Raw genomic sequence first — 12,835 nt, 5'->3', positions numbered from 1 at the left:
CGCCCAGGCTGCCTACTGTCACAGATTCTACCACAATGATAAACTGGTATTGTGTAAAATCTACAGCTTTTAGATACATGTGTAAAGAAAGAACATAAACATTTTATGTGTAACATGAGCACTGGCTTATTAGAAATGATACTTTTCAAAACTGTATGAAGGAGAAGATTAAAGTCATTTAAAGTTGAATGACAAAAATATATTTTCTTTTTCCTAATTAAGAGTTTTATGTAAAATTAATATTATCTTTCTAATCCTGTGATCTTTTGACATCATAGGGCAACTGCTTCTCTCAATTTGCAATAAAAAATTGAGCAAATATTAAATAAACATTGAACAGACTATGAAAATATATACACAAGTAAAAAAAGAAGACTCAATTCTTAATTTCATTTGGCTATGTTGAACTTCTCTAGTATCTTCAATAAAACAGCTGTAAGTGTTAGACGCTATAGATGCAAATTGAAAGAGACATAATCTCTGCACTCAGTTTATAATCAGGGGTAGTCAACTATGGCCCACGGGCCAAATTCACCCTGCTGCCTGTTTTTGTTTGTTTTAATTTTTTAATTATTATATATATTTTTAATTGTGGTAAAATATATATATATATAAAACATAAAATTTACCATTTTAACCATTAAGTATACAATTCAGTGGCATTAGGTTCATTCACAATGTTGTGCAACTACCATCACTATCCCATTTCCAGAACTTTTTCATATTTTAAACACACTGTACCCATTAAACAATAACTCTCCATTCCTCATTCCCCCAGCTCCTGGCAACCTCTATTCTACTTTCTGTCTATATGAATTTGCCTACTCTGAGTACCTCAGATAAGTGGAATCATATAATATTTTTCCTTTTGAGTCTGGCTTATTTCACTTAGCCTAATGGTTTCAAGGTTCATCTATGTTGTAGCAGGTGCAGAATTTAATTTAAGACTGAATAATAGTCCATTGTGTGTATATACCACATTTTGTTTATCCATTTATCTGTTGATGAACACTTGGATTGCTTCCATCTTTTGGGTATTATGAATAATGCCGCCACAAACATGGGTGTGCAAGTATCTGGTTGAGTCTCTGCTTTCAGTTCTTTGGGATATAGACCTAGGAGTGGAACTGCTATACTACTTGTTTTTGTAAATTTGTTTGGAACACAGTCACATGTATTTATTTACATATTGTCTATAGTTGCTTTTACACTACAATGACAGAGTTGAGTAGTTGTGAAAGAGACCATACGACCCACCAAACCTAAAATATTTTCCATCTGGCTCTTTACAGAAGAAAGTTTGTTGACTCCTGTTATAGTTCATTATAGTAAGATGTGGAAGGGATGGAGAAGAAGCTAATTTGTTTTATAAAGTTATGTGGGCTCTGTGTGTGTGTGTGTATTTGGTGTGCACATAAGCATGCGTGCGTGTATTCTGGAGGGGGCAAAGGGAAGGGAATCATTAGACGCCAACAATACTACCTTGGAAAAAATCATTCTGTGTTTTCACACTGAGGTTAGGGTCACTATGCTAACTCACTAAATTAAAGCATTTAGTTTAGGCTTTTCAAACTATACTATTGAGCTTTACATTTTATGATTATAGCTTAACTATAGTTCCTTATTTTCTCAACATTGTATTCTCCCTTGGCTTCTGTGAAATCTTACTGGTTTACTATCTAACTCATATCACTTCTTCTCTGTCTCCTTTGCTAGATCCTTTCCCTTCCCCAAAACATTGAAATCCCCAGTGTTCCATCTTAGGCCCTCTTCTCTTCTCATTTTATACTCTTATTCATTCCCTTTTGTTTGAGCTCTAGGCCTACAGATATCTAATTGTCTACTGGATAATTCTATCTTAATATCCTATATCTCAGTGGACCACATCAACATCCACCTAGTTTCTCAGGCCAGACATCTAACAGTCATCCTTAACTCCTCTACTTCCTAACTTACCACATCCAATCAATAAATTATGCCTTTTCTGTTTCTTAATTATTCTCAAAAAATCTCTTAAACCTCATAAGCACTGCTTTAGTTCAAGATCTCAACACCTCTACACTACAGTGTTTCCGTGACTTTAATTTTGCCCTTTACACCTCATTCTCCACACCAGAATCATATATCTGAAATGTAAATAATGAACATCACTTATATGTTCAAAACATTTAATAGCTCTTTAACAATACCAGGATGGAGTAGCCAGCCTCCAACATGGCCCCCAATGATCCCCATGGCCTGATATTCACATCCTTTTGTAGCCTCTTTCTATATTATACCAGTGTTGACCTGTGTGACCAAGAGAATATGGTAGAAATGATGCATATCACTTCCAAGGTCAGGTTATAAGAGATACTGTGGCTTCTGTCTCTGGTGCCCTCTCACTCTTAGATCACCTGCTCTGTGGGAAGCCAGCTGCCATGCTGAGAGCAGCCCTACAGAGAGGTCCATTCAGTGAGGAAACGAGGTCTCCTGCAAAACAGGCAGTGAGGAAGTGAGAAGAATTCTCACCACCCATGTGAGTGAGCCATCCTGGCCATAGCTCCTGAAGCCACAATCAAGATGACTGCAGCCTGGGCCGGCCCCATGGCTTAGCGGTTAAATGCACGCGCTCCGCTACTGGCGGCCCGGGTTTGGATCCGGGCGTGCACCGACGCACCGCTTCTCCGGCCATGCTGAGGCCGAGTCTCACACACAGCAACTAGAAGGATGTGCAACGATGACGTACAACTATCTACTTGGGGGCTTTGGGGGGAAAAAAAAAATAGGAGGAGGATTGGCAATGGATGTTAGCTCAGAGCCAGTCTTCCTCAGCAAAAAGAGGAGGATTAGCATGGATGTTAGCTCAGGGCTGATATTCCTCACAAAAAAAAAAACAAAAAAACAAAAAAAAGATGACTACAGCCCAAGCTGACACCTTAACTGCAACCTCATGAGAGATCTTGGGCCAGAAGCGCACAGCTAAGTGGTTCCCAAATTCCTGACCATCTGAAACTACGAGATAATAATTGTTGTTTTAAGCCACTAAGTTTGGGGTAATTTATTATGCAGCAATAGATAACTAATACATAGGATAAAGGACAAATGCCTTAGCATGGTACATAAGGCTCTTCATGAGCCATGATTGTATCTCTCTCTCTCTCCCTCCTCCATTATCCATTGTAATTTATGTTCCAATATTACTGAACTACTTGTAATCTCTATGTCTTATCAACTGCTATCCAGCTTTCAAAATCCTTTTCTGATATCACAACCTCCTAGAAGTTGTCTCTGATCATCAATTCCTATCTCCTTTTATGTGTCAGATAATTTGACTACTGCCAGAATTCTGTGCTACCTTTATACATGGTACATACAGGGCCAGTGGCAAAGCACAACTTCTGCTATAGTTGATATGTGAATGGTACACTGTGGCCACACACAGTAGCTTTATGTATAAGCTCCCATTTTTTAACTTGATCATGGTTTAGCATATTTGTTTATATATCTCTCCTTAGCTCCTAAAATAGGTATTCAATAAATACTTGTTGAATGAACAGACTTGTGTTAAATTATACAACCATATTATACAAACACTTAAAATATACAACTTTAAAAAATGAGAATTGTGCAGATCCAGCAATTATAACTCTCAACTCTTATTTTTAATTATACCAACTCTAGACAGAAACTCTTTACCCCTAGAAAAGGAATAGGCTATAGTGATGTAGAGAATGTGTCCTAGGAACCTATATTTAAAACACACAAAACATTTCTGTTGTTGAAAGAACAAAATATGTGAATTTTAGGTCCTGGAGTTGATTAGTGTTTCCCAATCCTTTTCACTTCATTGAACACACAGAAAGGGATAATATTTGTACGGAAAATTGAGATACACAGAGGAAGCTGCTCTTGGCCCACGTGTGAAACCTATTAGTCAGACAGCAATATGCTGCAGCATCCTGGTTCATATATATGGTATCCTCCTAGGTTGCCTTTCAAATTAAATATGGCAACTTTGCCTAAAGGTGGCAGATTTCAGAATTTCTTCCCCAATACTTAAACGAAACAAACCAAACACTGTAAAAGCCTGCAAAATACTTACCTGCAGGAACCAAACAAGAAAAAGGACATAATCTCAACTTTACCTGCAAGTAATAAAATGGAACAAAAATTCTGGTGGGGAATGGAAGAGTTCTTAACTTGATTCTAAGCCCCAAAACGATACAAGGGTCAGAAGTGAGGTGACAAAATCATAAGAAGTCCCAGTAATATCCCCAAATTTGTAGAAAAAAAGACTGAAAGGGTGAATTGACATTTCAAGAAATCAGCCAGGAGAAAACACGTATCTACAGAACCTGCAGTACAGGCAAGAAAAACTACCAGGATATGTCATCTACTAGGGATCACTAAAGAATTTTGCAAATGATCTGAACTCACTCTGACCAGGATGAATACAGGACATTTATCAAAATTTCAGAAGAAAAAACCTGAGCCGAGGTGCTCCAACAAGTACCGTGCAAGGCTCTAGCTGAGTATTGTCACTGCTCCCCACATTGCTCAGGCTACGGAAAAGAAGACTGAAGTCAATTTCCAGCCCTTATACTCTGACTCAGCGGAGGAAGCAACCAGATTTCAGATAAGGTGGCCATAAGAAGGGTATCAGGGAACGTTCACCCACTCTACACTAGATGAAACATGTCCAAGAATTTCATAACCAGCTAAATAACTCTTCAATTATAATGGCAAAATAAATAATATCAAGCATGCAAAAACAAAAAATGAAAATAATTCAGTATAAGTCTTTCCTGAAAAAGCTGATTAAAGATACAATTCAATAAACAAAAAGATGAATCACAGCAAAGAATTCAAGAAAGCAAAGAGAAAATGTGGCAATAGACAGGTAATAAGCACTGAATTTAAATGTAGAACCTAGACTAAGTAAATTTGAGAATTACAGTTATAAAATCAAATGCAAATGTTAAAAACCTTGGCGAAGCTAAAATAAAAATATATCTTTAAAAATCTGAGAGGAATAAGTGTTCATTTCCTCATTTTTTTTGAGCATGGGGTAAATTAATACTGATTAAATGCTGTTGAAAAGCATGACTGTAATCTCTTAATGTTTTCTCTTATCCTTACAAGGATGTCTTTGGAATTCTTCTACACAGTAAAGAAATATTCAATTGAAATTCCATTTGTTTATTCTATAAAAATCATGTAAAATCAAATTCAACTTTTATTCAAAATGGCATGTTATTATGATCCTGTTACTTTTTCCTCCTATTTTTCCTTCTGTGTATGTGCACAGAAATATGACAAGAATCAATACTCACCTACTACAAATGATGATTATTTCCTAAGCAGTTGACTTTGGTTTTTTTTTTTTTGTCATCTTCTATTTTTTGTTATTGTTTAAATTTTTAAAAAGAATAAAATAATAAATAATTACAGACCTCTGATTTGAGGCACACACTACGAGACATAAGGAAAAGCACGTGCTTCGGACTACAACTTTCCCATTTACTAGTTGTGTGATCCTAGACAAGTAACTTCTTGAATTTCATTTTTCTTAACTATAAAATAATACAAATGTCTAAACTTCTCAGAGAAGTTTTTAAGATTGAGACATTTTAAAATAATACACCTCTATTTCAGCTGTGACTCTGTCACATGGTAGGCACTTAACAAATGTTAGTTTTCCTAGAGAACTCAGGTTGTGACAACAGAAATAGAAAGAAACCCAATAACACTCCAGGTTTTGTGTTTCTCTCCAATTATATCTTTTAACCTTTAGTCAAGAGTCAAATGGATGAGTTTTATTTCCCAAGATTAGCGTGGCTAAGGACTGTTTGCTTTGTTAGAACCTGAGGACCAAAACGTACTATAAGGGCTTTCACAACATAAACTTTCCTGCGGTCCAGAGGCTTTCCTTTCCTCCTCTTGAGAGATCAACATCTTCTTGACTCAATGCAAAGAGATTATATTTAACGTATATTAAAAATCTCCTTTCTCCCACTGACATGTTGACAGAATCTATTGCATCCTGAAAGTAAAGGTCATGATTAGCAAAGAAAAACCACCACCACACAACTGGATCAATAATCTTAAAAAAAAAAAAAAAAAAAAGCCCCGCCCATAAACTGGACACGTCCCCCATTTAGTCCATAAAACTATTTTAACATGGTTAGATGTTTTGTTTATAAATAAAGATAAAAATGTTTTTACATATGAAATCCATAATTTAAAAGATAAGCCTCAGAATACAGTTTATTTCAGCATATTAGCATGTAGTTTAGAAGCATTATTAAAGAGAAGTCCAGCACTAACAGGAATTATACAATGTGCTAATCTCTCCTGGCACTGCAGGGAATGAAATAAAAGCATGTGAGACTTGAGTGAGGAGGAGGAGAGAAAAGAGGATGCAGGACACAGAGCTTCAGAGAGGGTAGAAAGGGTAGTTAAGTGACTGAACAATGGAAGTGATGAGTTAATAACAGCTACATAACTTCCTAAAAAAATGACTCAATATCAGGCCTGCCCGGTGGTGCAAGTGGTTAAGTGCGCGCGCTCTGCTGCGGTGGCCCGGAGTTCGCCGGTTCGGATCCCGGGCACGCACCAACACATCGCTTGTTAAGCCATGCTGTGGCAGCGTCTCATATAAAGTAGAGGAGGATGGGCATGGATGTTAGCCCAGGGCCAGTCTTCCTCAGCAAAAAAACGGAGGATTGGCATTGGATGTTAGCTCAGGGCTAGTCCTCCTCACACACACACAAAAAAAATGACTCAATATCAATACCAACATAACTAAACTCTAAAGATACAAGACAATCTGCTTCAAGGAAGAACAGAACTGCTGTTTTTATGGTAGATACAGTATTCCTGATGTAGCTTATAGGCATCTTTTAAATTAAAAGCATCATGATGACTGAATGGGATATTTTCATGCCAAAATAATGAGCAGCAGAGTTCTGAAACTGTAAAATACAAAGATTGATACCAAAGCTGCTATAATTTGAATGTTCCATGAAATGTTTTAAAATTAGTGATACAGGTAAAGGAGAGAAACACTAATTGCAACAAATGGTACTCTCTTTGGGGGGATGGAGCTTGTAATGGAAAAAAATGGTCACTGGCTTATGAAGCTTATTTGCACAGGGCTCTGTTGATCTCATCTTGCCTACACGAGAAATCCTCAGAAGAGCTTAAAGTCGGCTTTAAGTCCAGGTGCTTCCATTCCTGTCTCTCAAAACAGGGACATTTTCTTAATAAACCTTCCAAAGCTGCCTAGTGCCAGGTCTGGTTAGTTTAGGAGCTGGAAGGAAGACGGCATGAGTGAGAAGCAAAAAAGACAGATAACACAGATACTGGTATTTATTTCATTAAAATTCTATGAGTGTGCTTAATTCTTCAATTTAGAGAGTATTCCCATCTGGACTCATCCAACGGATTGCTTACTGGTGTTCTGCTCTAGTCTCTCCCCATTCCAATCTATCCTTAACAGGGCCAGCATTACCTTCCTGAAATATGGATTGGATCATATCACTTCTCTTATGACTACAAAATAAAAATTATAATTAGTAGCATGGCATACAAGGCCCTTGCAGCTTTATCCTTCGGGATTCTCCCCAAATATTCTTTGCTCCAACAATACTAAATTTCTGATAGTTCCTCAAAAATACCTTAATATTTTATACCTCTACGACTTTTCATGTTCTATTTTCTCTATTAAGGATACTTTCAATGCACTCTTCTCTTATTTATCCTTTAAGAGATAGCTCCTTTGTATCTATTATCATAATATATTACAATTTCCTGTTTTCCATGCCTTTCATCTATGAATTCCTAAAACAGACCAGTAACTGGCACAAACTGGCACCAGTAACTGGCACATTCTGTGAAATATAAGAAGAAATTCTTAAAAATATTTTTCCAGGGGCTGGCTCAGTGGTGTAGTGGTTGAGTTCATGCATGCCACTTTGGCGGCCCAGGGTTCACAGGTCTGGATCCCGGGCACGGACTACACACCACTCATCAAGCCATGCTGTGGCCGTGTCCCACATATAAAATAGAGGAATACTGGCAGACATGTTAGCTCAATGACTATCTTCCTCAAGCAAAAAAGAGGAAGACTGGCAACAGATGTCAGCTCAGGGCCAATCTTCCTTACCAAAAAAAAAAAAAAAACCCCAAAGTTTAAGCAAAGTTTTGAATATCTATTCAGTAAATCAGAAACAAACTTGTCAACAGAATTACCTTAAGTATGCCAGGCTGATCTCAAAGCCTCAAATTCTCTGCCTATTAAAAAATATAAATCCTGTCACACACTACAACATGGATGAACCTTGAGGACATTATGCTAAGTGACATAAGCCAGTCACAATAAGACAAATACTGTATGATTCCACTTAAATTAGGCATCTAAAGTAGTCAAATTCATGGAAACAGAAAGTAGAATAGTGGTTACCAGAGGTTGGGGGGAGGGAGGAAAAGAAGAGTGTCTAGTGCAAGATGAAAAAGCTCTGGAGATCTGTTTTACAACAATGTAAACAATATAACACTATGGAACCGCACATTTAAAATAGTTAAGATAGGGCCGGCCTCGTGGCTTAGTGGTTAAGTGCGCGTGCTCTGCTACTGGCGGCCCGGGTTCGGATCCTGGGTGTGCACTGACGCACCGTTTCTCTGGCCACACTGAGGGCGTGTCCCACATACAGCAACTAGAAGGATGTGCAACTATGACATACAACTATCTATTGGGGCTTTGGGGAAAAAAAGGAGGAGGATTGGCAATAGATGTTAGCTCAGAGCCGGTCTGCCTCAGCAAAAAGAAGAGGATTAGCATGGATGTTAGCTCAGGGCTGATCTTCCTCACACACACACACACACACACACACACAAAAATAGTTAAGATAGTAAATTTTATGTTATGTGTTTTTTGTCTCTAAAAAATTTTGAATTAAAAAAAGACAATTCCTGGGGCTGGCCTGGTGGTGTAGTGGTTAAGTCTGCGCACTCCACTTCAGTGGCCACACTTTGGGGTTTGCGTGTTTGAATCTCGGGCGCGGACCTACACACTGCTTATCAATCCATGCTGTGGCAGGCATCCCATATATAAAGTGGAGGAAGATGGGCATGGATGTTAGCCCAGGGCCAATCTTCCTGAGCAAAAAGAGGAAGATTGGCAACAGATGTTAGCTCAGGGCTAATCTTCCTCACCAAAAAAAAAAAAAAAAGACAATTGCAAATTAAAAAAAATATTTATATATAAATGCCTTTCCACTTTGATTCAAGTCCAACGTTTCCTTGTTGATTTTCTATCTAAAAAGATTTATCCATTATTGAAAGTGGGGTATTGAAGTTCCCTACTATGATTGTATTATCTATTTCTCCCTTCAGATCTGTTAGTATTTGCTTAAGATATTTAGGTGCTCCCATGCTGGGTGCATATATAATTATGATTGTTATATCTTCTTGATGGACTGATCCCTTTTTATCATTATATAATGACCTTTGTCTCGTTACTGCTTTTGGCTTGTTTGGTTCCACATGCATGGAATATCTTTTTCCATTTCTTAACTTTGAGCCTATGTGTTTCCTTAAAGCTGAAGTAAGTCTCTTGTAGGCAGCATATACTTGGGTCTTGTTTTTTTGTCCAACCAGCCATTCTATGCCTTTTTATTGGAGAATTCAATCCATTTACATTTAGAGTAATTATTATATGTAAAGACTTACTAATGCCATCTTATTCATAGTTTTCTGGCTGTTTTGCAGTTCCTTTGTTCCTTTCTTCCTCTCTTGCTGCCTTCCTTTGTGAACTGATATTCCAAAGTGGTATGCTTTGATTCCCATCTCTCTATCTTTTGTGTATCTACTGTAGGTTTTTGCTTTGTGGTTACCAGGAGGCTTAAATAAAACATCTTATAGATCTAATGGTCTTTTTTTTTTTTTTTTTGTGAGGAAGATCAGCCCTGAGCTAACATCCATGCCAATCCTCCTCTCTTTGCTGAGGAAGACCGGCTCTGAGCTAACATCTATTGCCAATCCTCCTCCTTTTTTTCCCTTTTTCTCCCCAAAGCCCCAGTAGACAGTTGTATGTCATAGTTGCACATCCTTCTAGTTTCTGTATGTGGGACGTGGCCTCAGCATGGCCAGACAAGTGGTGTGTCTGTGTGCACCTGGGATCCAAACCCGGGCCGCCAGTAACGGAGCACGCACACTTAACCGCTAAGCCACAGGGCCAGCCCCCTAACAGTCTATTTTAAACTGATAACAACCTAACTTTGATCACATACAAAAACTCTACCCTTTGATCACCCCCTGCCTTTTATGGTTTTTGATATCACATTTTACCTCTTTTTATATTGTGTATTCATTAACAAATTACAGCTGCTAAACTTATTTTTAATACTCTTATACTTTAACACCAGAATTTTAATACTCTTGTCTTTTACTAGAGTTAACACACCACATTACTGTATTAGAATTTTCTGAATTTGATTATGTACTGCCCTTTACCAGAGTGTTGTATATTTTCATATGTTTTCATGTTACTAATTAGCATCCTTTCATATCAGCTTCAAGAGCTAACTCCTTTCAGCATTTCCTGTAAGGCACGTCTAGTGGTGATGAATTCCTTCAGCTTTTGTTTGTCTGGGAAATCTTTATTACTCTTTCATTTCTCAAGGACAGCTTTGCCAGGTAAAGTATTCTTGGTTGGCAGGTTTTTTCCATTCAGCACTTTGAATACATCATCCCACTCTCTGCTGGCCTGTAAGGTTTCTGCTGAGAAATCTACTGATAGCCTTATGGGGGTTTCCTTGTAAGTTACAAGCTTTTCTCTTGCTGCTTTTAAGATTCTCTGTTTGTCTTTGATTTTTTTTTTTTTTTGGGTGAGGAAGATTGGCCCTGAGCTAACATCCATTGCCAATCTTCCTCTTTTCGTTGAGGAAGATCAGCCCTGAGCTAATATCTGTGCCCATCTTCCTGTCCTCTATTTTGTATGTGGGATGCCGCCACAGCATGGCTTGATGAGTGGCGCATAGGTCTGCGCCTGGGATCCAAAGTTGCGAATCCCAGGCCACTGAAGCGGAGCACATGAATTTAACCACTATGCCACTGGGCCGGCCCCTGTTTGTCTTTGATTTTTGACAGTTTATTATAATATTTCTCAGAGAGGATTTCTTTTTTTTTTTTTCCTAGTTATATTGAAATATAATCGACATACAACAATGTAAAAGTTTAAGGTGTTCAGCATAATAACTAGACATACATATATTGCCAAATGATTACCACAATAAGTTTAGTTAACATCCATCACCTCATATAGTAACAATTTTTTTTCCTTATGATGAGAACTTTTAGGATTTACTCCCTTAGCAATTTTCAAATATACCAGACAGCAGTGTTAACTATAGCCATCATGTTGTACATTGTATCCCCAGTACTTACAAATGTTATAACTGGAAGTTTATACCTTTTGACCACCTCCACCCTATTCCCTCATTCCCCACCTCTGGTAACCACATATCTGATCTCTTTTTCTATGAGTTTGGTTTTTGTAGATTCCACATATAAGTGAGGTCGTACAGTATTTGTCTTTCTCTGACTTATTTCACTTAGCATAATGCCCTCAAGGTCCATCCATGTTGTCACAAATGATAGGATTTCCTTTTTTATCGTTGAATAATATTCCGTTGTGTACATATACCACATTTTCTCTATCCATTCACCTGTTGATAGACACCTAAGTTGTTTCCATATCTTGGCTATTGTAAATAATGCTGCAATTAACATGGGGGTGTACAAATATTTTCAAGATCCTGATTTCATTTTCTTTGAATATATACCCAGAAGGGGGATCGCTGGACGATACGGTAGTTCTCTTTTTAATTCTTTGAGGAATCTCCATAGTGTTTTTCATAGTGGCTATACCAATTTACATTGCCACCTACAGAGTACAAGTAGTCCCATTTGTTTATTTTTGCTTTTGTTGCCTTTGTTTTTGGCATGAAATCCAAGAAATCATCACTAAGACTTTTGTCAAGGAGCTTACCTCCTATGTTTTCTTCTAGGAGTTTTATGGTTTCAAGGCTTATATTCAAGTCTTTAATCTATTGTGAGTTGATTTTTATGTATGGTGTAAGATAGTGGTCTGGTTTCATTCTTTTGCATGTGGCAGCCCAGTTTTCCCAACACCATTTATTGAAGAGACCATCCTTTTCCTATTGAGTATTCTTGGCTCTTTTGTCATAAACTAATTGACCATATATGCATGGGTTTATCTCTGGGCTCTCAATTCTGTTCCACTGGTCTATGTGTCTGTTTTCATGCCAGTACCATAGTGTTTTGATTACTATAGCTTTGTAACATAGATTGAAATAATCCTAATCAAGTGAGATGCCTCCAGCTTCGTTCTTCTTTCTCAGGATAGTTTTGGCTATTAGGAGTCTTTTGTGGTTCCATATAAACTTTAGGATTTTTTTTTTTATTTCTGTAAAATATCCCATTGGAATCTTGATAGGGATTGCATTGCATATATAGATGGCTTTGGGTAGAATGGACATTTTAACAATATTAACTCTTCCAATCCATGAACACAGGATATCTTTCCGTTTATTTGTGTCTTCTTCAATTTCTTTCACCAAAGTCTTGTGGTTTTCAGTGTAGCTATCTTTTCACCTCCTTGGTTAAATTTATTCCTAGGCATTTTATTTTTTTGATGCTCTTGTAAATGGGATCATTTTCTTTATTCCTTTTTCAGATAATTCATTGTTAGTGTATAGAAAGGCAAGTGATTTTTGTATGTTGATTTTGTATTCTGCAACTTTACTTAATTCATTGATTAGATCTAACA

The 12,835-nt window shown here is 37.4% G+C and overlaps 1 protein-coding gene across 13 annotated transcripts in view; it reads right to left on the bottom strand.

The window, feature by feature from the left end:
* Positions 1-12,835, bottom strand: part of ERC1 (ELKS/RAB6-interacting/CAST family member 1) — a 544,778-nt gene that overhangs the window by 160,103 nt on the left and 371,840 nt on the right. The window contains exon 16 of one of the 13 annotated variants that reach the window (XM_058559115.1): positions 5,607-6,025. The exons of the other annotated variants lie outside the window; for them this stretch is intronic. Within the exon in view, the coding sequence (XP_058415098.1) occupies positions 6,016-6,025 (10 nt within the window). The 3' untranslated portion in view covers positions 5,607-6,015. Of the gene's footprint in view, positions 1-5,606; positions 6,026-12,835 lie in introns of those variants that run through there. 13 annotated transcript variants of the gene reach the window in all.

This window comes from Diceros bicornis, chromosome 17 (assembly GCF_020826845.1).
Source record: "Diceros bicornis minor isolate mBicDic1 chromosome 17, mDicBic1.mat.cur, whole genome shotgun sequence".
NCBI classification, from domain to species: domain Eukaryota; kingdom Metazoa; phylum Chordata; class Mammalia; order Perissodactyla; family Rhinocerotidae; genus Diceros; species Diceros bicornis.
The sequence above is the reverse complement of the archived record's forward strand: the minus strand, read 5'-3'. Positions and strand labels throughout refer to the sequence as shown.